This window comes from Dermacentor silvarum, chromosome 5 (assembly GCF_013339745.2).
Source record: "Dermacentor silvarum isolate Dsil-2018 chromosome 5, BIME_Dsil_1.4, whole genome shotgun sequence".
Lineage (NCBI taxonomy): Eukaryota > Metazoa > Arthropoda > Arachnida > Ixodida > Ixodidae > Dermacentor > Dermacentor silvarum.
Window position 1 is genome coordinate 40,626,098 of NC_051158.1, and position 23,075 is coordinate 40,649,172.

Below are 23,075 nucleotides of genomic sequence, written 5' to 3' on the forward strand. Positions count from 1 at the left end.
AACCAACCAACTGTCAGAGCTTACTATACCGAGGGCCATGTGAATGTGTGAAGCCGTTGTGCGAGTGACACCTTGAATTTATTTGTGACCTGTTTCGCTGGAATCACAAAGACAGCTCAGCTAGTAGGCGAAGCCCAGCTGTCGGTAACGGTATGTCAGGTGCAGCGATACAAGCGACAGGTGCTTCAGGACCACGGACGAATCACAGGTTTTTGTTATTCATGCTACAGATATGTGAAACTATCGTAACAGCCACAGGGCCGATGAGGGTTCTGTAGCTTGGGCATAAGTTGACAGTAGAGACTCTTGAAAATGTTGGCAGAGGTCTCTGTGCCGGCATGGTAAGCTAAGTGATGTCGACATCGTTTACAGAAGCCGAATATGTTTTTAAGAAAGTCGACAGCTAGATGCGTTGGAATAAAAATGTTCTTCCGCAATGGCAGTTGTTGCTGGTTTTAAGGTGCATCGAGGTAGCCATAAACCGAAGCGTAAGGTTTCGCCCTGTATGCTTTGGATAGCCACACGAGTGTTGTTCTTGCATGTATTTGGACATTTCTTCTTCTTTCTGGGGTTTTAACGTGCCAAAACCAGTTATGATTATGAGGCACGCCGTAGTGGAGGTCTCCGGGCTAATTTCGACCACCTGATGTTCTTTAACGTGCACTACAACGCAAGCACACGGGCGTTTTTGCATTTCGCCTCCATCGAAATGCGGCCGCCGCGGCCGTTTATTTGGACAAGGATGGCCGGATGTAACGTAGGAGTCCCAGGGACAGGGCCTGATTCAGCTGCAGTAAAGGTTGAACAGGCCCACCGCTTGTTTTCCCGCGGATGAATTTGAACACGTGAGCAATGGCACACAGCTTCCTCAAATAGACGCAGTGGGGCTTCACGAGAGCTTGTGTCTAATGCGCCATCATTAAACTTATGATGACGCCCAGGGAAAGGGGTTGTTAGCGCTGGGGTCACATTTCTTAACCGCATACAGAAATCTCTTTGTAGTCTGAACATCTGATTCAACACGCTTTGGAAGTCGGAGTCGAGGAAGAAGAAAACTTGCAGGTTAGTGGTGCCTCTGAATCGTTTCGATTATTTCGCCTAACGATGTGTTATTAGACACCGACTGCGGTGAATACGTTCAAAAGTAACGGTTGCCCAATAGCAGAAAACGGCACAATATGCGAAACAACAGCGACCTACAGGACAACGCGAACAAAAGCACCTTATGTCGTCGTAGTGCAGATAGGAAAGTGGGTTTCTTGGAGTGCAATCAACTGAGAAAGCGTGCAATAATTTAGAAAGTGGGATAACCGCTTATCCTGCTCGCTGATTTCATTGTAACAAAGCTGATTGTAACGACACGAGTCTCTCTGAGCTCTACGGATATGTGTTAGCCAGCGAGCTGTGACCGCTTAAATTTTATGCATTGTGTAAAAGCAGCATGCATCAAGGGATTTAGAAAATGCTGTCTGGGGTGTGGCTGCCCACATATTATTACATAATTATGTGTCTTTTTACGAGCCCAAGACCCATCCTTTTCTTGGTGGTTCATTGTGCCTAGGGAAAGAAGTCGCGCACCAGGGACAAGCGACAACCGATAGAAGCCAAAAAATAAAAACCGCTACATTGTATCAAAGCGCAACAGCCAATTGGCAGATCTCGAATTTCCGCGCCATGCATGCGAAAAAGATATCGGTGGAGCCACTTTAGCGGCAATGTGACTATCTGTATCACGACATAAGTAAATACCTTAGAAAACTTGAAGTAAGATGAACCTATCGCACTTGTGGCTCTTTATCTTCTTTTTCAGTCATGTCTCTTGTAAAAAACCGCATTGTGCATTCCCCTTACCCATCTGTCGATACACCAGAATGCACGCTCTACAATTTCCTAGCACCAATGTTGAAGAAACACGCAGAGAAGAAAGCTTGTGTAAGTAAATCAAGATTGCGCCACTTTTCCAATTTGTGACGAAATTATGCCGTTTTTGTTGCAGTACCCTGCGTGAGGCCTGAGAAGTTTTTGAGACCACCTAAACACTTCTTTGATGCTGCTATGCGTGGTGCACTATCTGTATTGTATTACATTATCGATATTGTTATATATGAAACCAGCCTTTATAGCCAAGTGATTAACAATCAAATAACACGGTAAAAGACGATGTCGCTTTTTACCAGTTACTTAGGATGGTATAGCGTGAACTTGAAACGGCTACTCATGAGTTATGCTTTCGGCGATGTCAATTGAGGTACTTTTTAATCGTGATAAAGTAACACCGTCACAAAAATTTACTGAAAAAAAGAGTTGCCGTTGTGATTAAAAAGTGTTATTGCTCGTTAACATCAAGTAAATGGGTTTCTTATTACTCAGTATTCTTGCCTAAAGAACAGTCAGCACAAGTAAATAACTTTTTTGAGTAGAGCTGTAATTATGGAGGCTATGTTGCTTGTTTTGTTGATTCATGTTCATCGCTATTTCTGCGATACTTCTAGCATTCTCACAAAAGAGATGGAGTGTACCGGGTGTTTCTACAAAGACGTTAACCAATTTCAAATATCACCTGTGGCCGATATAACACAATTCTAGCCCTTGAGCTGGTGCTCTTGAAGAGGCGGATATTACGTGCACAAGAAATCGAAATGTGTGTTTGGCTAATCAACAAAAAATTAGTAATTCAGATTTTAACTGTTTAGCTCACGGCGCATATTGCAATTTGCAAATTCAAGCCGGTGAGACTGCAAGAGATATCCACTTGAAAAGAATTCTGTCGACGACACAATTTTCGAGATTTGCGCAACCAAACTTAAGGCAAAAGTGCATTGTCGTTCGACTTAATTTTTTCCGAAAACGCTTTTTTATGCATTGAAGCACAAAAGTAACCCGAGCACCAATGCATGTTTTCGCAAAGTTCGGGTATTACTTATTATCTCGAAACTGGTGTCATCCTCAGAATCCGTTCTAAGTGGATGCGGCTGGCAAAGCCCGCGGCTACAATTTGTAAATTGCAATGTGCTCCGTAAGGTAATTAGTTAAAACCTAATTGGTGATTTTTCGTAATTCATTCAGGTATTCATTTCGATTTTTCGTACAGATAATGTACCCTCCCCCTCCTCCCGGCGTTCTTTGAACTCGAGGATGAGAATGGGTGGTTTAAAAAAATTGCTTAAAAAGTTCGCAGAAACACTCGGCATAGTCTCTACTGGCACATAGTCGAAAAGCTCTTCGTGATTGTACCTGATATTATCATGTACCACTCAGCTGCGGCAGCTCGTTCAGAAAGCATATAAGCAGAGTGGATTATAACGCACTAAAGTATTACGCAGTGCACAACGTCGACTGTTATTATAAAAAAGCCAGCATACTTGAGTGACAGTCAGAATGACAAAAAGAAAAGAGCACCGTACACCTTGCCACAAAGCGACATGTTACAACAATTAAACAATAGAGTCAGGCAAGTGAGTTGAACTTTGTGTTGATTTTGTTTACCAATCCATGTCAATACTCCGCAGCTCTTAAAGAATTACCTTAATTTTAGTGGCCCTTCTGATGACAAAGTAATTGCTAGTGTGCACTGAGAAACATCGTAATAAGGTCCAGTGTTCCTGGTATTATCGCTTTTTCTCACCAGTCTGAGGACATGAAATTAAGCCTGATGCTGGGCGTTTAACTTGAAGCCTACACGTAGTAACAGAAGCACGACCACATTCCTTACTGTCCGGTTAATTTCAGAATTGTTTGTCGTCCGTATTCTTTATGAACGTTCTACTGAAGACATAAATAGGCGATTCATAGGGAAGACTGACGACAAATGATTCTATTACTTTTAAGACTACACAATTAAAAAAATTACCTATGAAACATGGGACAATTACAGTCGTGTAGTTGCATTGCTCGAAGATTGCTCGAAGATTGCTGTTACTAGCACGAGAAATCAAATTGCATAATCTACTAATTAAAATCGTTTCATTAAGTTTTTAAGTAATTACATCACAACACGTATTATTGCTTACGAATCGTTGCCAGTGAGTTCGCAAGGCGCGTCCACTTGGAACAGCATTTCTCAGGATGACGCCAGGTTCGGTACATTCATTGCCAAAGTCTGGGATAAAATACATTGGCATCCCAGCTATTACGTTTTTTTTTACTTCAATTCCTCCCACACTTGCCAGATCGAAGGCACCAGGACTACAAGTTTTGCTGAACTACTGAAGCTTGTGCGCCAGTTTGCGACGGGATTCCAAAAGAACGGCGTGTGCCATGGTGACCGCATCCTCTTGGCTGTCAACAACACGACCGACGCGCTCGTTGCCACTCTGTCACTCATGTTCTCCGGCTGCGTCGTTTGCTTTTGCAGTGGCCCGAGAACCAAACGTACGTGATGGATACACACGCATATTTACCTGCTCTGCGCCTCTGCATTCTAGTGGCAAAACACATTAGAAGCTTACTTATCAGCATCGCTGTCGGGAATTACCAAACTTAATTCTCAAGCTGAAAAGAGGAAAATACAAGAGTAACTACAACAGTCGATTAGTAAGAACCTGGTAGCAGTAGAGCACGATAGGGCGACCTCGATACGGCCAGAGTGTTTCAACGAAGAAGTTAACGCTGGATTAAAGCACAAGCTGACATTCGTCACTAAATTCGTATGGAATCTACACTATAAAACCAAGCCTTAGGAAAGGTTGTAGTTGTGATATTAATTGAAAACTGCAACATACTTTTTTTTGAAGGTGTGCACGTTCTTTATCATCTATCTGCCTAAAATGTTCAATGAATGAATGAATGAATGAATGAATGAATGAATGAATGAATGAATGAATGAATGAATGAATGAATGAATGAATGAATGAATCAATCAATCAATCCTTTAGTTAATGCGCCCATAGACAACACTGAGGTCTGGGTGCTGGTGCACTGAAAGAGAAAAACAAGAAAGATGAAAATGTAAGACTAAGAGATATGGAATAGGAAAGTAAAATGAGAAAACGCAAACAAAAAATGTCGCAGTTTCACCTGAAAGGCGAAGCATCAATTGCGATAGCACATTTGTAGAGAGCTATACGGAGTAAATGATATTAGCTTTATCAGCTGTATAAACTTGGACATTAAGCAGCACCGGCAACACGCAGAACTGTTGTCGACGCCGTCGGCGTTTTGCCCGCGTTCGCTCAATATGCGTGCGGCGCTGGTGACTGTTGCCGGAGCCTCTGATATAAATAGGCACTTGGTGCCGCAGCTAAACGTCGCCTCCCTTTCCTCCCCCTCCCGCCCCTCCCCCACGGCCTCTCGCGCGTCGGAATTAGGCGCGTTTGCTCTACATATATGGTGATTGTAAAGGAGGAAAGAGACGCCTACTTCTGCAGCCCTTAAGCGAGCACGGCGCAGAACGCGCGTTTGTTCTCCGCCGTGCGTTCACTCCCCGTGAAAGCGCGCGCCCCTCGCGCCCTTTCACTCGCACATACAGCGTTCAGCGGCGTGCGGCGACGATTTCATCTCCATTGACGTCATACGGAACCTCACGGCGACGGCGACGGCGACGGCGACGGCAGAAATCTGCTTTTGAGTGTCCATATAATTGCTATCGCAATAAAACAAAAAGGAGTTGCATAAACAACTACATGACGAACAACAATACAGGAATAACGCGAAGTTGCGAGACGGTGAACATGTGCGGAAGGAGCGAGAAACTACGGGAAGTCAGAAGAAGAGCGCAGCTAGAAAGACGGCTCAAGAGAAAGTGCAAAACTCGGATCAGGAAGAAGATAACACGTTTTGAAAGATACCGAGATGGAGAAAGTGACAGTTGTAAAGCTTTTGCAGTCTGAGAAGAAGCGATTGTCTGTTGAAAGAGGCAGGAACGTGGAAAGGCCTATGTTCCCCGGTAGTCTTCGGTGGAAGCCGCAGTGAAACAGAAACTAGTAAATCCGAACATATAGTAATTCCATGAATGATTCTGTATAAAAAGTGGAACTTGGTACTACTAGGTCTGCTGCTAAGTAACAGAAATGTAGGATGGTTCGTTGTTGGGTAGTGAGGTCAGAAAACTCATAAATCTTTCCTGCACACGCTCAAATAAGATGCTATTTCAATAGATTGTGCCGTTGCACACCACTGAGGCGTATTCAAGTAATGGTAGGCAGATTGATGCAAAGAATTTGGGGGAGGGAAATGGGGTACGGATATTTCTTGATGTTCTGTAGACAGAATACAGCGCGCGCAGGCCTCGTGATGCAATGCGCTTACAGTTGGTGGGGAAGCTTTGTAACAGTAACAGGCGTTGTAACAGTACTATGTACTGTTACAACGCCTGTTACTGTAAAAAATGTACACCAAGATAATTGGTGTACACTTTTACAACGCCTGTTACTGTAAAAATGCACACCAAGATAATTGATCTCACAGACAATGACACATAATCTACAAAGTAAGAAAAAGAAACGTTTGTTGTTTTGCGAGTTTGGCCTTGACAGCATTCAAGTTGAGGTTTTTATTTTTTCACTATTTAGAAAAAGAAACCAGGTCAGACTGCAGTACGCGACAATCAGCCATTGTATAAATTTCTTTAAAAATATTGATGCGGCATCTAGAAGCGAAGTATTATGAATAGTGGAAAGAACATCACTATTAAAAATTAAGAAAGGAGTGGTCTTAATACTGATTCTTGAGGGACACGGTTAGTTGCCATGTAAAAATACGTTTGGCCACCGACGTTAACAAAACGTGATCCATCAAGAAGTTAAATGTGCAAGTGATTGACAACTGACGCGTCAACACCAAAGTGCGAAAGCTTGACCGGAAGCCGTGAATGGCTGATTACATCAAACGTTTTCTTAGGTCACAGTTAATTGTGTCAACTTGCCCTCTCTGAACTACCGGCGCGGAGATCTACGACATGAAACTTCCGAGATTTGGGATTGTGGAGTGGCCAGAGAGAAATCCATGCTGATTCAGAATCAACGTGTTCTTCACAGTAAAGAACAATATGTTGTAACGAGCAAGTTCAAAAATCTCACACGGGGCACAGAGAAGAGAAACCGGACCACAATTCGAGACATCAGTTTCACAGCCAGAAATAAATGCAGGAAAAACATGAGCCGTCTTCCACAGGTGAGGGAAAGCAGAACTATTGAAATACTTATTAAATATAGTTGCCGATAATGGGGGAAATATACTACCGTAAGCTTTTACAATTGCGGCGGATAATAATTATAAACATTAGGACGGGAATTATGAAAATTAACATGTGCCATTTGATCAAACGCAAGGTTAGTTCGAGATGCACGTCACGGAGACAGATAAAATTACGAATGCCGTGGGGCACGTTAAATAAGAAAGGGTAATAGGAAGCTGAGAAAAAAAAAGCTATAATGGTGACTTACGAATATTATCGAAATTAAGTAAGCGTTATAGACCATGTATTCTCTGCACGCTTGACTGTTGACTGTCACGGGTAGAAGGGCGGAACGGTCTGTAATCTCTGGTGGTCTGCAGAACTCTGAGCACGATGCAGTGGAGTAGCTGAACGCAGCTCAGTCTTGTTGTCTGGGTGCCTTCTGTTTCTATTAAAACTCCATGAAGGTGTTATTATAGAAACAGAAGGTCAGCTGCCAGTATAGGCGGCTGTGTCATGTTAATGATGGCCAAACACCAGTGCTAGATTTAAGAAGAAAATCAATATTGGTGTTACAAAAGCGATTCTGGTATTTTCGAAGGTGTTTGTGAATCTATTCTGTAATGTTAGTGGCTAAATTTATGAGTGTCATTACAGGCTTTGAACGTATTCAAGTGGACAAAGATAGATGTATGGTTACTATTTGAGTTAACGTATTGTCTAATTCGACTCTTCAGAAAGCCCGCAAGGAGAACGGGAAGGGCGCAGAATCCGTTTTGCGACGCGTCTTGTGTGAGCAGAAAAGCTTAAGATGGCACGAAAGAGTGCACAAAGATCATTATCTCAACATTCTTGCATAACAGAACAGAATCCATAGAATAATAGCAGGGAATATTTGCTCTTCGGTGAGTGAGAGTATTACCTTTGGTCTTTGAAGCATTCAAGGTTGAGGCCATTCTACATCATTCAGATTGTACTGCAGATAACGGCTGTCATAAAAAGTTCGAATTATAAAAAAATGTTAAAGTTACTGGAATATCAAAGTAAGGAAGAATTTCGGGTGTAGCGGATGGAAACGTGAATAACGAGAATAATGAACAGGAGTGGTCCAGGACGCCGCTGGTGGTGTTATGCAGACACTTGTTCACTGACGCAAACATAATGTAATCTGTCAACTATAAAGCCGCGGAAGAGAAACCCAACTGAAGAGTTAACAGCAAAGCGCATAAGCTTAATCAGAAACAATGTGCGGTTTACCGCGTCAACGGCTTTGCTGAAGTCCCAGTCCACAGTGCCAGCCTGCCCTCTCTGAAACACTGACGCGCTGACGTGTGTTATGAAACTTGCGAGGAACGTATAAGTGTGGATGTCATGGCAATATATCTACTCGGAGAGCATAAGCAGGCAAATAACTTCTCGCTGTACTGGTTGTATATCAGTGTCGAGAAAAAAATGTCACAGTTTCGCCCTAAGGTCGAAGCAGTGAATGCGATAGCAACACAGCAATGTCATAGGAAGTAAGGTGAGCGGCTTTGGTAGCAATATGAATTGTAGTAAACATGAGCTGATTAAGTAAGCAGGTGTGCTGCGGCGTAAGTAGACCGACATGAAGAGAGACTCGATGACCACGAGGAGGCGCGTGTGAAACGGTGGTGTTGATGAGAAGCGCTTCCCGTGGGCAGCGCGTGCGAAGGGACACACCTGTAGCGCTGCACTGCCGACCCAGGCAGCATTGCATGTGTAGCGTGCGTTGGAAAATGTGGCCCGACTATTACTAACTGATTGAACAAGCGTGGTGCGACCGCGCACAAACAAACATGAATAGATCACACTGAATGACTGCAGACAACGACTGTCAAAACGCTGGCAGCAAGCGCATATATACGCCGCAGCAGCGGGCGAAGGTACGTGCGGTCTATCGCTTCAACGGAAACTGAGCGGCGAATGCACGGCGCATAAAGGTCAGAGCCGTGTGGAGATAAGAGACGGTGCGGACGAGCGACGAGTGCGGTTGTTGGCAGCGTAGAAGTGCGCCCCCCCCCCCCTCCCCGCGCTCCCTCCGGCGCTGGCTTCCCGCTTCCTTGCTTGCGCGTGGGTGATTGAGTGCGTTCGCTCTCCGTGATAGCGCGCGTCCCCGCACGCTTCCGCTCGGGAATACGGCGCGCGGCGAAGATTTTATTTATAGGGAACCTCACGGCGACGGCGACGGCGACGGCAACGGCAGAAATCCGGTAGAAGTGTCCATATAATTGCTATCGCAATAATATCACTTCACAGCGAGATCACGAGCGTTCTGTTGTAGCCGAGTAATTGTACAGAATTCTAAACTTACACGTGTGACACATTCTTGCTGGGGCATGACTATGTCCTTTTCGCGGCTTGTGCAGTGATCTGACATTGAAGTTGGCGCTTTTGTTGTTTTTGACAATTCTTCGTTTGTCGTTGTCTTTCTTTCTTTCTTTCTTTCTTTCTTTCTTTCTTTCTTTCTTTCTTTCTTTCTTTCTTTCTTTCTTTTTGCGAATAGATGAGTTGCTGTACCACGCGAGGGACGCCAAGGCGGAATTTTGTCTCGTGGACGCCGATCAGTTGCCGTTGTTCGTGGAGAACCAGAAAGAGTGCAACTTGAAGGTGAGATATTGTAGTCGAGCTTATGTGACAGGATCCCCCCTTTTTTACGGCAGGCTTGCATGTAAAAAACGTTTATTATGGATTATAGTAGGGACGACCCCTCCAATTACTTGCTCCCTCACTACGGCGTGCCTCATAATCAGAGCGTTGTTTTGACACGTAAAATCCCAGAATTAAAACAAATAAAAAGGCGCCAACTAACTCCTTGAAGCAATTGCACGTGCGCGCGTGCCAGTTTCGATTGGGCCACAGAAACAGAAACACGAGAAGGATAGACAACCTTACTTGTGTCTTTCACTGGTGTCCTGTCGCATAGCAACAAGTTGCTTATAAAAGCAAGAGCATGCATGGCAGTTTACCCCCTTTATTTTATTGTGGCAGCTAACGCTTTGAGATTCTCCAGTAGTGTCTTTGTAGCACACATCGCTACGCAAACGTCGCGGGAGATTGCCCCGACTTCGGTATCTGCGCAGGTTGTCAAGGAACAGGTTGCTACGTTTCTTCGCTAAAGTTTAACGAAAAATTAGTAATCATACGTCCGCCGTCGCCATCATAATGTCGTCATGCGCATGCGCGCATCATGCAAACAAATGCTTGCCTTACACAAACGCGTTGGATCCCCCGGTAAACCTTTTGCAGAACCCCAAGCAATGCTGGATAGCCGCCACGTCTGCAAGATGCTTCGCATAACGTCGGTGCCCACAGTGCTTGAAACCTGCATAACTTTTTTTTTCTATATTACTTCAGAATGGAACTTATACAACCGCAGATGCCTTAAAAGGACAACTCTTGCAAACTTTAAGGTCCAAGAACTACAGCCAGATTTGTGTTCGATATTATTCGGGGCAGTCTCACGAAACGCCACGACTTAGTGTTGCGTTTGCGGCAAAATAATCTTGAAGGTTTGCTCGAACAGTCCTGATGTGTTGCTTCGAACGAATTCTCTCTATTGGTCACCTTGTACCGCTGGTCGAAACGTTGGCACGGCGGTACGAACGTTGGTTCTGGCGTTTTGCGAAGTTGTGTTTTAGACAAAGGGCGCTGGAATCTCATTGCCGCGAGCTGGTAACAACGTAATCAACATAAAGAAAGATAGTATTATTTTATTTTATTTTCTTCTGCCAATAGGAGTCGTGCACTTCTTTTCCCGGTGTGTGACAGTTCTAAACTCGTCACGTGACGACGTGGGCATTAACCTCTGGCGAATTCTTATCAATTAGCTCAATAGGGGTTTTTCAGACACTATTTGCTGCTGGTTTCCTTGCTGTATTAGTCACCACTAACCGCTATAACAAGCACCTCACTGAGCAGCCTGGTGCAGTTTCATTTCCGACGTAGTGGTATTGCCTATTTAGAAATTTCAGCTTCTGTTTGTAAAAAGCGATAACCAATTTCATAATATGCTAATAGTTACGACAGGTTGAACATGATTTTTAGGGTAAATTTATTTGGCTCAATATTGTACGCACAATGGGCAGACTTGCAGGATTTTCACCGCACATGTTGTAAGCTGTCTACTCTGTAACAAGATTCAACGCAGCTTACATAGTTCGACTGAAATACATGCCCATGTTACAAAGTTTCCGCACACTGTATTTCTCGCAGAAAATATTTCTCACCACGGACGCCGTAGGCTTCGTGGCCATCACATCCTTCAAGGACCTCCCAGAAATGCCTTTGGAAAATCTGCGTGAGACGGACACAAAAAAGGCGCTCTGCGCTGTTGCCTTCACGTCGGGAACGACTGGCGATCCCAAAGGGGTCATGATCTCACAGTACAGCTTCGTGGCGGCGGTTCAGGGCCTATTGTGAGCGACACCTGTCGTTGCACGGTTTTCTCTGTCACGTAGTGTAAATGACAGGCAGCCGAAAAGATCATATTAAAGTTCCCCTCAATTGAAGTCGAAATACATTTCAAGAAATGAGTCGAGTAGAAATCTAGGCGGGCTACTTGTTACAGTAGTAGACTAATTTGTCATGTGCTTTGTGACTGCCCTCAGTACGTGGAGGAGCGTCAAAAAGTTGAGCAGTGACCTTAGGCACCTCGACAGCTTATCGTTGTCGGAGGATGTTATTTTGGGCCCTTGGCCGGACGTTCAATCGAGTTTTAGGCTCGATTGAACGAGCCTAGAAGTACGGGCCTGGACTGCAGGCTATGAGTTATACCAAACTGCTTGCTAATTGTTTTACATCCTCCTTCCATAGTCATCGTCACCCATAATGCGCAGCTTTCTTCCCTTCTTCTTTCCCTGTTCCCCCTCCCCCAACGCAGAGTAGAGGGCTAGAGGAATGCACCTCAGGCCTACCTCTCTCCATTTCGTATCATTAAACGTTTCTCTCTCTACCTCTCATTTGACACCACGATGCCATCTGCTAACCTGTTGTCTCGTTGATTGGCGCGGTTGGTAGACCGATTGACTCGGAAAGGACATGGTGCCAGGTTGGACCCGCAGGCAAAGCCTAAATTTTTCCTTAATTGCTTATCTCCTTTTTTTTTCTTGCCAAGGACCAGTCATGGTATCAGTTGTATACATCGTTCCGCATTCAGCAGCCAACTTTTGCTTCCATTCATTTATTTCAGGGAACTAAAAACCGTGTCTGAAGACGACGTGGCCATTAACCTCTGGACGCTGTTTTCAATTAGCTCAGTAAAGGTCTTTATGGCACTGTTTGCTTACGGTTGCACTGCTGTAATTGTCAAGCCGAATAGCGGAAGCCAAAATTTGATGGAAGAAATCAGACGCCACAATGTAAGTTTATACCTTACTTTTTTTTTGCATGTTGCGCAACAATCGTAGCAACTTAGTAAATGTGCAGAGGCTCAACTATTGAGTTGTCAATGACGTTTTTGCGTACCGCTTGATGCGCCTAAAAGCAAGCGTCTGCTTGGTTCGTTAAGGATTTTAATAACGAAAAACAAGGCGCAGAAGTATACGCGTGGCGTGTGGCCAGCTCAATGGAAATGTTGAAAGGGCAGGAGCGTGACCGCGAGAGAACAGTTGAAGGCATTCAGCGAGAAACAGGTTCTGTAGTGCCAGAGCCTGATTTCGAGCATACAGCTCTTCCTTGCGCGTGCTTCTTAAAGTGAATAATCTTCCTTACGCGCTTTTCCCCGTTTTTGTGGTGGGACTTCCCCCCCTGAAGACGCGCACAAGCTACACTACAAAATAATCTACACCCTTAAAAGTGAATACGGGTGTAAATGTGTCTATAGCTCACACCCTTACACCTAAAAAGGGTGTGAGTTATACATAAATTTACACCCTTTACACATAATAAGGGTGTAAATTATTTTACAGCGTAGCACCCCCGTCACGACACTCCCTCCATCTCAAAATAAACTTGCAGTGCAGTGGAACCTACGAGGCGTGCTTTGCTATAGGGTGTCCCAGCTAACCTTAGCCAAGCTCTTCAAAAAAAAAAAAAAATGAAAAGCGTTGCAAGATACAGTTTTAAGACCCACGCTGTTCGGTCGTCAGAGGCCTGAAGACCGAACACAACAAGGCTTATCATTGTATCTCCCAAATTTTTTTTTAACAGCGAAGCTGTTTAAGCCAGCCGTAAAACGTGCGCGTTTCACGAAAAGCCAGCCACGCTGTAGCCATGGCAACCAGCAACCACCTCGCGGAGCGTCGCGCGCTATGCTCGGGAGAGAGAAAGAGAAAAAAAAGAGAGCGAGAGAAAGAGAGAGAGAAACAAATTGTAGCAGCACCAACGAGGCAACGCGCAGAGGTGCTGCCGACGCCATTCGCGCTTCACCGTTTCCCCGCATTATCGCCGAACGCTCGCGGTGTCCTTGACTGCAGTTTTTGTGTCTCCCTTCCAAACATTAAAAAAAAAATTCAAAAATAAAATGGGCAAGACCGCACCACTAGAGAGGTACAGCAGGCGGAAGTGCCAATAGTAAAATAAATGAAAAGGCGATGCCACAGCATCCCAAAGGAATTCAAAAGAAAAGGCTATTATTAAAAGAAAGAGCGGAGGCGAGCCTGAAGTATATGACAAAACACAAATACACGTACATCTTTGACGCAGTTTTAAAAGCCGGAACAAAGTCGAGGAGCTGCCTCCTGAATAAGGTGGTTAAAAAGGCGCCGGCAGCGGCGAAGCTAAAGCAGTGAACCTAGCATCCCTCCAGGGCCACCCACCCACCGCCCCCGGCAGCACCCGCGGCATGCGCATAGTTTTATTGAGAACTTGACGGCTGGTGTAATCCGTGCGCCCATCGGCACGCTGTGATTGGACAGGATGCAGATGTAGGCAGGTGCCGCCGGCGCCGCCAATCAGGATGGCCACCCGGGGCTCCAACAGGAAATGGCCAGGCAGGTGTTTCCAAGGCCGCGAACTGCTAGTGTGTCTATATACATGAAATGTATAAGTAGCGGCTTGTGGGCAAGAAGACACAGAAGGTTGGCCAGGAAGAGAAAATGATACGAATAGAACCAGAAGGGAAAGGGAGAAAAATGAGATAGTGAAGATAGCGAAGATGAAGCATGCAGCTAGTGCCATCTAACACGGGGAAAACCCCGCCATAGTTGGCTAAAACAGTGCAGTTGGCAAAAACAAACATGCAAAAGTAACATGAGGCGGTAAAAAAATGGAAGAGAAGGGTCAGTATGCATCCGGCAAAATGGCAGCGCTAGGAGAAGGAGAAACAGAAAGAACAGGCACACGCGCGAGCTGCAGGAGCAGGGCCCACACCAAAACATGAGGAACAACAAGCATCAACAACAAACAACAAATGACACGATCGAAGCCTGGCTTACGCACTCCATTATGCGATGAGCCTCCATAATAAATCTAGTAAGGGTGTGTTCGTTATACGAACCGACTATGTCGTTTTCTGTAACATTGGATAACACTGGCACGAGCGGCAGTGCGGGGCCAGATGGGCTAAATCACTTTTTGTTTCTCTCGGATACGTGCTCGACCAGTTAGATCAAATACTGTTTTTTTTTTAAATTACTTCGTACCAACTACAGCTCAACTTTCAATGCCTTTCCCTTTATGACTGCTCCTATACGGCGAATAGTTGATGTGGTGCTGTTGCGCAGTGCACCATCGTATAGGTCGTCGTGGCCCAGCTGGCAATTTCGCTCCACATTGTGGCGCAGGTCACCACCGTGTGCGCCTCGGCGATGCCCATGACTGCCCTGGCCCACGACGCCTACAGCAAGGGCGAGAAGCTTCCGACTGTGCGGCGCGCTTGCAGCATCGGGGGCACGCTGCTGCCCTCGGTGGTCGCGAAGATGCGTGACGTGTACCAGCTGATCACATTGACGCACATTTACGGGATGACCGAAGCAGCGGGCTGCGTACTGGTGCCACCAATCGACACCCTGACCCTGCCGTTTCTGGGCTACGCCGGCCCCAGCGTGCTCATCAAGGTTAGTGCAGCCAAAAACGCCGGCAGATCCCACACCCTGTGGGAATCGATGTTATGCGGAGCAGAAATTTGCGGGGAGCCTACCAAGTTAACGAAATGACCATGAGAGCACCATGACGAAGGCGGTTCTTTCATGACCTACGTGACACGCATGTGTCAAGAACAGACAAGTCCATAGGTTGTCTGAAGGCGGTTTACACTTTTACGTTCACTCAGGAACTGATACCTCCGCTAACAACACCTACAGCCAGACTCATTTGAAGAAGTAACTACTTGAATTGATTTTTCTGCCTGCAGACTGCAGGTAGGCAATACATGTTCTTCGCCCTTATAATAGAACACATGCGAATATTCGACAAGTTCCAATTGTGAATTCTCATACTGAAATACTGTTCGAATAGTAAAGACTATGCCATTAGTACTCTAAATCTTGAATATTTGCGCACGTCTCCACATCAACCATGGATTCTAAGAAAAAAAAATCAACCTTGATGTAAGTTGAACATGTAACCATATATATATATATATATATATATATATGTGTGTGTGTGTGTAAATATTAAGAAAATCTTGTTCTGAGCACGCCAGTCACTCACACCCCCTTAAGGACTTTGCAAAATAATTTCTCGGTTTTGCTAGAGTGGTGCGTTCCGCATGCTAGAAAAACATAAACTCCTCCTTGTTGGAAGAAGACTGGCTGCAACTGCCCTTGTGTGCTTCTTTTGCGCTAGCGGCATTTTCGTAAGGGCCACTTGAGTATGCTGTAAGTGATTCATTGTGATAGGACATGTTTAGAAGTCCAGTGTCGGCCAAGTGACCCCATGAAAGACGCCAGCTCATTCGTTTGCAATTCATTTCCTTTTGTTCAGGTGGTGGACATCGACACAAAACAAGCACTCCCTGAAGGCAAAAATGGACAGATTTGCTGCAAACTTCCAAGCGTAATGATGGGCTTTTTAAACAAACCAGAAGAAACGCGAAAAGTTCTCGACTCCGAAGGGTGGCTCCTGTCAGGTGAGTGGAACGTTTCACCAAACAGATTTGCGTCATTTCCCTTCGCGACGAATGGCCGGTGCATGATTGCCGTGTCAACTCCTTTGCCTAGCGATGTGCTTCGCAAACGCCGCCTAAGCTATGACTGTCGTATACGGACAAATCAGGTAAAATCAGGCTGGAATAGGCAGGAATCGGGCTGGAATCGGGCAGGAATAACCGACCCAGCTTTAACTTCACTCCGCAGTTAATTACAAGATCGAGAACAATCGGTATACGTATCTGGTACTTACTCATTACCTAATGTAACTAATATTGGGGGTCAATTCTCTTATTCCTAATCTATATCAATGACCTACCATTATGCCTAAGCTCATCTAACTGTATACTCTATGTTGACGACGCCACCATATTAAGTGCAGGTAAATGTAAGACTTGCTCTTATCCAGAATTAACAAAGAATCCGCCAATGTGTTGAAGTGGTGGTGGAATAATGGACTAAGTATCAACACTAAGAAGTGTCGTTTTATGACCTTTTCCTCGCGCAATAGATACATTTCTGGTACTCCATCTATTCACATTGGCAATGACATTAATATTTGCTTCTGACAATACTACCTTCCTGGTGGTAAAATTGGATAGGCATCTAAAATTTCCTACGCGTATAAACTTACTAGTAAAGAAATCGGTATGCGGCATCAGAACTCTATTAAAGACTAGGTCGTACTTTGATATTAAAACCCTGCTATCACTTTATTACGCATTTATTCACAGTCACTTTATTTACTTTATCTCTACGGTAACACTGGACGTCACACATTTGTCTCCATTGCAGCACATGCAAAATCAAGCTGTACGTATCATGACATTTAACTATCCTACAGCTAATGCTTCATTGTTGCTTTGTGATAACATACGACCTTTGAATAAATCAAACAAATACTCCCTCGGCATTTTATTTTACAAATTCATCAATGGAAAACTCCCAATGGCCCTTATTAACCTATATCAGTTCCCCCACGTCGCGTCTACAAGATTCGCTTCACAAAATAACTTTGTTGCCTAAAGCAAGAACTAATTACGAAACATTCACCGTTAATTTTGCCTCTAGTTCACCACATATTATCTTAGTATATAACCTTAAAGAATATTCTGACATTAGTTCACGTAAATTCGAATTGCGCGCATTCTTCCATTATATATAAACTTGACATATTATATATTTTATGTATCTCTTTTTTTCTTTTCTGTCATACCTATGTTTCATTATTTATTACGTATTTATGCTCGAACTTTAATCATGTTCTCACTAGGAGCCGTATTTGAAACGATCCACTTCGGCGATACTATCGCCTTGGCCAACGGCGCGAGCTGATTAGCTGTTTTAGCAAAACTTGATGAACTAATTGGCTGGTTGAGCACGACCGTCATTCAATTTTGCTCAACCATCCAATCAGCGCGCGCCTGACGGTGATATTGTCGCCGAGGCGATACTTACGCCGAAGTGGATTGTTTCAGAATACGGCCCCAATTTTCCGTTTGCCGTAATAACAAATCTTTTTTTTTTCCCGTTGTATTAACAGGAGGTCTCGCCCTTACAGTCATTGACTATGAGACCTCCTTCCGCATGTATTTTGTACCTAAATGTGTTAATCTCATCTGCAATAAAGAATTGATTGATTGATTGAACTTGTGGTGCCCTCATTAGGAGACTGCGGGTACTACGACGCGGAAGGTCGCGTGTACTACATCGACCGGCTGTCCGACATGATCAAGTGCATTGGCTATCACGTGCCCACGGCTGAGCTCGAGCAGGTGCTTGTCGGCGTCCCGGAGGTACACGAGGCTGCCGTGATCGGGGTTCCCAGTGTCCAGTACCAGGACGCACCGGTCGCCTTCATTGTCACCAAAGCGGGCGCGACAGCCAGTGCATCCCTTGCCGAGAAGATCAAGAAGCATGTGGCAGGTGAGTGGAATTTTTCTGTCGAAGCCGCTATACAAACTTCAGGGCCTGAACAAATTATAGTTACAATAATAAAGAAGTTACAAAAAACTGTCAGCCCTTCCGCTGGGGTGGAGATGGAAGACCAATTATGACTATTAAGATGTGATGGTGTAATTGGTTATTTGAACTATTAAAGAATGAGAAATACATACGATCCGGTGGTTTTCATTTATTTAGTGACCACAGGTACCGTGGCCTTATTGCCATTACTGTACACCGCCATAGGGCTGTACGGCAAAGGTTGGCACGTCCTTCATAAACACGTCACCAACGCCGCGCGCGTTCGGTGCGAACGAGGGCAAAATGCTGCCGCCGTCGACAACAGTTGCGCGTGTTGTTTGTGTGACCGCACACAACCTGTCAAAACGCTGGCTACGTGACGGAACGGCTAAACACCGTTGTCGAGAGGAGAGGCGGGCGGAGAGAGTCGGCGGCACAGGCGGCAGAGGCCGGCAGAGCTGCGCGCATGCGCCGCAGTGGGAGGGTGCCTCGATGCCCTCCGCGCCCACCACTCCCCTTCCACTGGGAAGTCGCGTTTACTCTCCGCCGTGCGTTCGCTCTCCGTGAAAGCGCGCGTCCCTCGCCCTCGAGCGCTTTCGCTCGCACATACTGCATACGGCCAATGAAAGTTTTTTCTATAGCCAGACGCGACCATCGAAGAGTGAGCCCTTAACAGCTTTGCTGTAAAAAACCGGCAGATCCCACGCCCTGTGGCAATCGATGTTATGCGAAGCAGTGTGCGGGGAGCCTACCAAGTTGACGAAACGACCATGAGAGCACCAAGAAGTATGCGGCTTTTTCATGACCTGGGGCGCTATAACGTAAAATGATTCCAAACTGTTTTGATTCCAATTCCTGCAATCAGCCTCCACCATTGGTCAAAACATTCTCGGGCCACTCCCAACTTCGCCTGTCTGTCACGCGACGTCACGAAAACCGCGATAGCTCCCCATCTGATATAACGTGTACACACTGATTATGCATGATTAAACCGCACAAAAGAAAAATAATGATTCCTTATTCGACGCCTTTTCACCATTAGCCCTCTGCTATTGGTCCACTTCGCCTGTCTATCACGCGGCCTCACAAAACCGCGAAACTCACCACGTCAAAGTGACGTGTACGCGAAAAAAATGCATTAATATGCCGAACAAAACTGAAAATTTTGCTGAATAGCCACAGACTGCCCCGGTCCGAAAGGAATAGAAGATGGCTGCCCGCCGATAACTCAGGCCCTCGCTACTCGCGCCTGCCGGTGAGCATGTATTTATTTGCGCATGATAAACATTTTTGCGTGGCAGTAAAACGTTATCGAGCCCTTTCGGCATGCATACGACGTCGCTCTGCCAACTCTTACTTGCTGAGAATCTGTTTTAGGGGCATTCTTGTCCTTCCGTTGCACGCCGCCGCGATTTTCGACCAGCAACCGAAAGCTAAGTAAGGCGAAGCGGACCAATCAGAGAAGCCGGCACCACCCTCTTCATGCGGTTATCTATTTTCACTGTGCTGGCTCAGCCCCATCAAAACCCTCTCCACTAGAGCGTGCTCCTCGCCTCTTGTCAGCCAATTAGATAAGAAAAACCGCAGAGTGTAGACAATTTATTGGTTTTGAAAGCGAACAAAGGTGACCTCCTATAAACGAGGAGACTGTTTGATTGGGTTGTTCAGACAACGCTGCGGGTCACCGCCCGATGCTTGCGTCGGTGGTTACGTAAATTTGACGTCAGGAGTTTGGAATCATTTTACGTTATAGCGCCCCTGCATGACACGCACGTCATGCCCTATTACTTATGTTTGTGATACACTCTTGTCATACTATGCCAATTGGGGTACATACCAAGTTAACGAAACGACCATGAGAGCACCAAGACGTAGTCAGATAGATAGATAGATAGATAGATAGATAGATAGATACCCTCAAATTCGCAAATGTTCGCCAAGAAATGATTCGAATTTAATAACCTTGCAGTTTGGGAGCTCGCGAAATAAATGGGTTTAAGCTGGCAGACTATAGCCGTGCACGCTTATCGCTCGGATTTTACTGCTGTGCTTGCGACGGAATCATGAGTATCCAAGCATGACGCCACTTCTTTCAATTTTGAGGCTGTTTGTATTTCCTGCTACGATGCCTTCTTACCAGCGGTAAGAGGGAAGACACAGAATAACAAATGGACAGGAAGGACGCTGGTCTATACAACATGTATACTGTTTAGTGAAAATAAAAGTGCGTGCTGCCTATATTCATCTGTTCAATTGGTCCATTTCTTCTTCTTTCTCTTGTCTCACATAAATTACAAAGGAGACAGATGGGAGTTCCCAACAAGTTGGAGGCATGAATTGGTGAACGGTAGCCTAGCAACGAATGTCGCTGGTGCCAACGTTTCGACAAGGGGCCTTGCCTACATCAGGGCAGCACCCCTCGGACTAACTTTTCGGTTGACCGAGCGCGTTGCAATACAACAGTTTATGTTACCTGTTTGTTTTTTCTTTTGCTGGTTTTTCAATTGCCCGAACCGTATATCAACTTAGTTCATGTTTTCCGAGAAAAGTAGGCCCAGCGGCTTCACAGCGTCCGCTTACCCGCGTAGATTGTTTACCGTTTCGGTCATCCCTACTTCTTGAAAGAACCAACAGCATGCAGTGTATACCTCTACCTGTTCCCTCTCTGTCACAAATGACCATCAAACACAAAATTTTCTTCTTTTTTGAATAATTCGACTTCCCTTACTCAACTTTACGCTTCATCTTACCATTCTCTTCTTGTTGCCTCATTGAGGGTAGGGGAGAACCAGCTACGCGTAAACAAGTGCTGCTAAGGAATGCAGGAATGCAGAAACGTAGCCCTGCCAAAAGTAAGCCACCTTGTCGAAACATTGGCGCCAGCGAAATTGCTCGTTCGACCGCTGTTGATTGCTTCACACAGCTGACGCAAAACTGCATAATATACAACCTATTTCGTCTAATTGACCTATATCCGGCCTTTGGGAATTAATTTATCGCCTAGACTGGCGTTCGTTAGCTTCAATGCCGCTACGAGTGCGAGTTAATTGACACTTACCGACCATTGTAAGCTCGAACAAGGGAGCACTTTAAAATTGTTAAGATAATGTGCGCAATAGACAAACGGCATGAACGATCGGCTGTCTGCTTTTGCGCGTTGTACCATTTGCGCTAACCGTGTTCGGTGAAGGCCAGCGCAATCCCACCGCCGAGCGATGCTATCGTGTATCGAAAGCGTTGAATTATTGCAACTTGCGTCATTTCTGAATAACTTCGTCGCACTTAGCCTCTTGTCAAATTGTAATGCTAATAAAGAAAAAAAAAGTATGCTGCGTGCACGGAATCAGTACTTTTCTTTTTACTCTCATAGTGAAAATCAGACTGCGATTCCGCTTCTGATCACTGAGTAGTGTAAGAGATAAAACTTAATACGTTTCAGACAGGCGTAACAAACAATAGTCTAAAATTAAGCAAGGGTGTCTATCAATGACATTCTGAGAAGAGAGGAAGTGCTTGGCAAACCATGTTGCATCGACGCACTCGCACTCACGCACGCACGCACACACACACACGCACGCACGCACGCACGCTGATATATTTTTGGTTTTGTATCGAAGTTTCTTGTGCAAAAGTGTTTGTTATTTTGATTGTAACTTATTGATCGTGCTATTTGTAATTTTTTATTCGCTATATGTACATTATTCTTGTCGAGTGTGCTTACCTTATAGTAATTTGACATTTGTCTAGTGAAATGCTGTTTTCCTTTGCTAATGTGCTACGAAACTGTGTGGAACAGCGATATTTTTTTGCCTCTGTTTTTACGAAACAATATTTGGGAACCAGAGCTGCTGGCAGAAGTTTTACAAAGTAGACATGTCGGCTCCTGTTTCGGTTCCACAAATTGAAAATGTGAGGTAAGCTTACAAATTTAGAATGTAATTAGCAGTGAAATTTTGTTAAAAGGCGCATCAGCAATTATTTCGCTCTTTCCGGTGTCGGTTGCTGCTATGGAATAAAACCAGCAAAAGGCATTTCATGTGAAATCCTCTCTGTTAATTATTTGTTTTAATTGCCACTGAAACACCTCGCGTTTGCAAGAAATTTGCCACGTGATCTAGTCCAATGTTGCGCGGTGGCTCGGTACCCAGATTTAATGTCTCTTTGCCGACTCGTACTTGCAATTTTGTTTTTTCTCTTTCAGAGAGTTGTCCCAAGCACATGCAGCTCTACGGTGGTGTCGTATTCGTCGAAAAGTTACCCAAGAACGACATGGGAAAAGTGCTCAAGAGGGAGCTCCGGCAATTGGCCCTAGATACGAAGCACGAAGAAGTGGTGAAGTAAAGGCTTTATGCCCAATGAAGTATATGCTGCTCTTGATCTCTTTGTGCCTGACGAATTCTCGCAAACTGCGAGTAGTGGGCGAGTTGTTATTTTTGACAACCGCCGAGAAAAGGCTGGGCATATAGCGCTTTCTAGCGCGGTACTTTCGTAGCTTGCCCACCTTACTTACATTATTCTTGATAGATGAATATATCGATAGATATACGTTGATAGATTGATAGATAATGGAGCGGTCTCTAGCGCGGTACTTTCGTAGCTTGCACGTCCTATACTTACATTATTCTTGATAGCTGAATAGATAGATAGATAGATAAATAGATAGATAGATAGATAGATAGGTGGATAGATAGATAGATAGATAGATAGATAGATAGATAGATAGATAGATAGATAGATAGATAGATAGATAGATGTCATGAGGGACGCCTTAGTGGAGGGCTCCGGAATAAGTTAGATCACCTTGGATTCTGGGGATGACTTGGTAGCGCTTATCCTAGCCCGAGCACGTGCCCAATACCTTGTGATAGCCAATCTATAGCCAATCAATAGCTAATCGATAATCGACAAATAATCAATAAATTCCGGAAAATGACTTGGTAGTGCTTAGC

At 44.9% G+C, this 23,075-nt stretch overlaps 1 protein-coding gene across 2 annotated transcripts; it reads left to right on the top strand.

Moving 5' to 3' along the window:
* The first annotated feature begins 849 nt into the window (after nucleotides 1-849).
* Nucleotides 850-22,475, top strand: LOC119454092 (uncharacterized). Of its 2 annotated transcripts, XM_049667802.1 has the most exons (11): nucleotides 850-1,062; nucleotides 1,811-1,932; nucleotides 4,170-4,371; nucleotides 9,639-9,742; nucleotides 11,348-11,550; nucleotides 12,324-12,492; nucleotides 14,857-15,129; nucleotides 15,998-16,142; nucleotides 17,830-18,087; nucleotides 20,908-20,978; nucleotides 22,328-22,435. In XM_049667802.1, the coding sequence occupies exons 2-10, from the start codon at nucleotides 1,813-1,815 to the stop codon at nucleotides 20,940-20,942; spliced, it is 1,509 nt and encodes a 502-aa protein (XP_049523759.1). In that variant the 5' UTR covers nucleotides 850-1,062; nucleotides 1,811-1,812; the 3' UTR covers nucleotides 20,943-20,978; nucleotides 22,328-22,435. The 2 variants fall into 2 exon arrangements, with proteins under 2 accessions (XP_049523759.1, XP_049523758.1); XM_049667801.1 differs by lacking the exon at nucleotides 20,908-20,978 and having other exon boundaries at nucleotides 22,328-22,475.
* The last annotated feature ends 600 nt before the right edge of the window (nucleotides 22,476-23,075 follow it).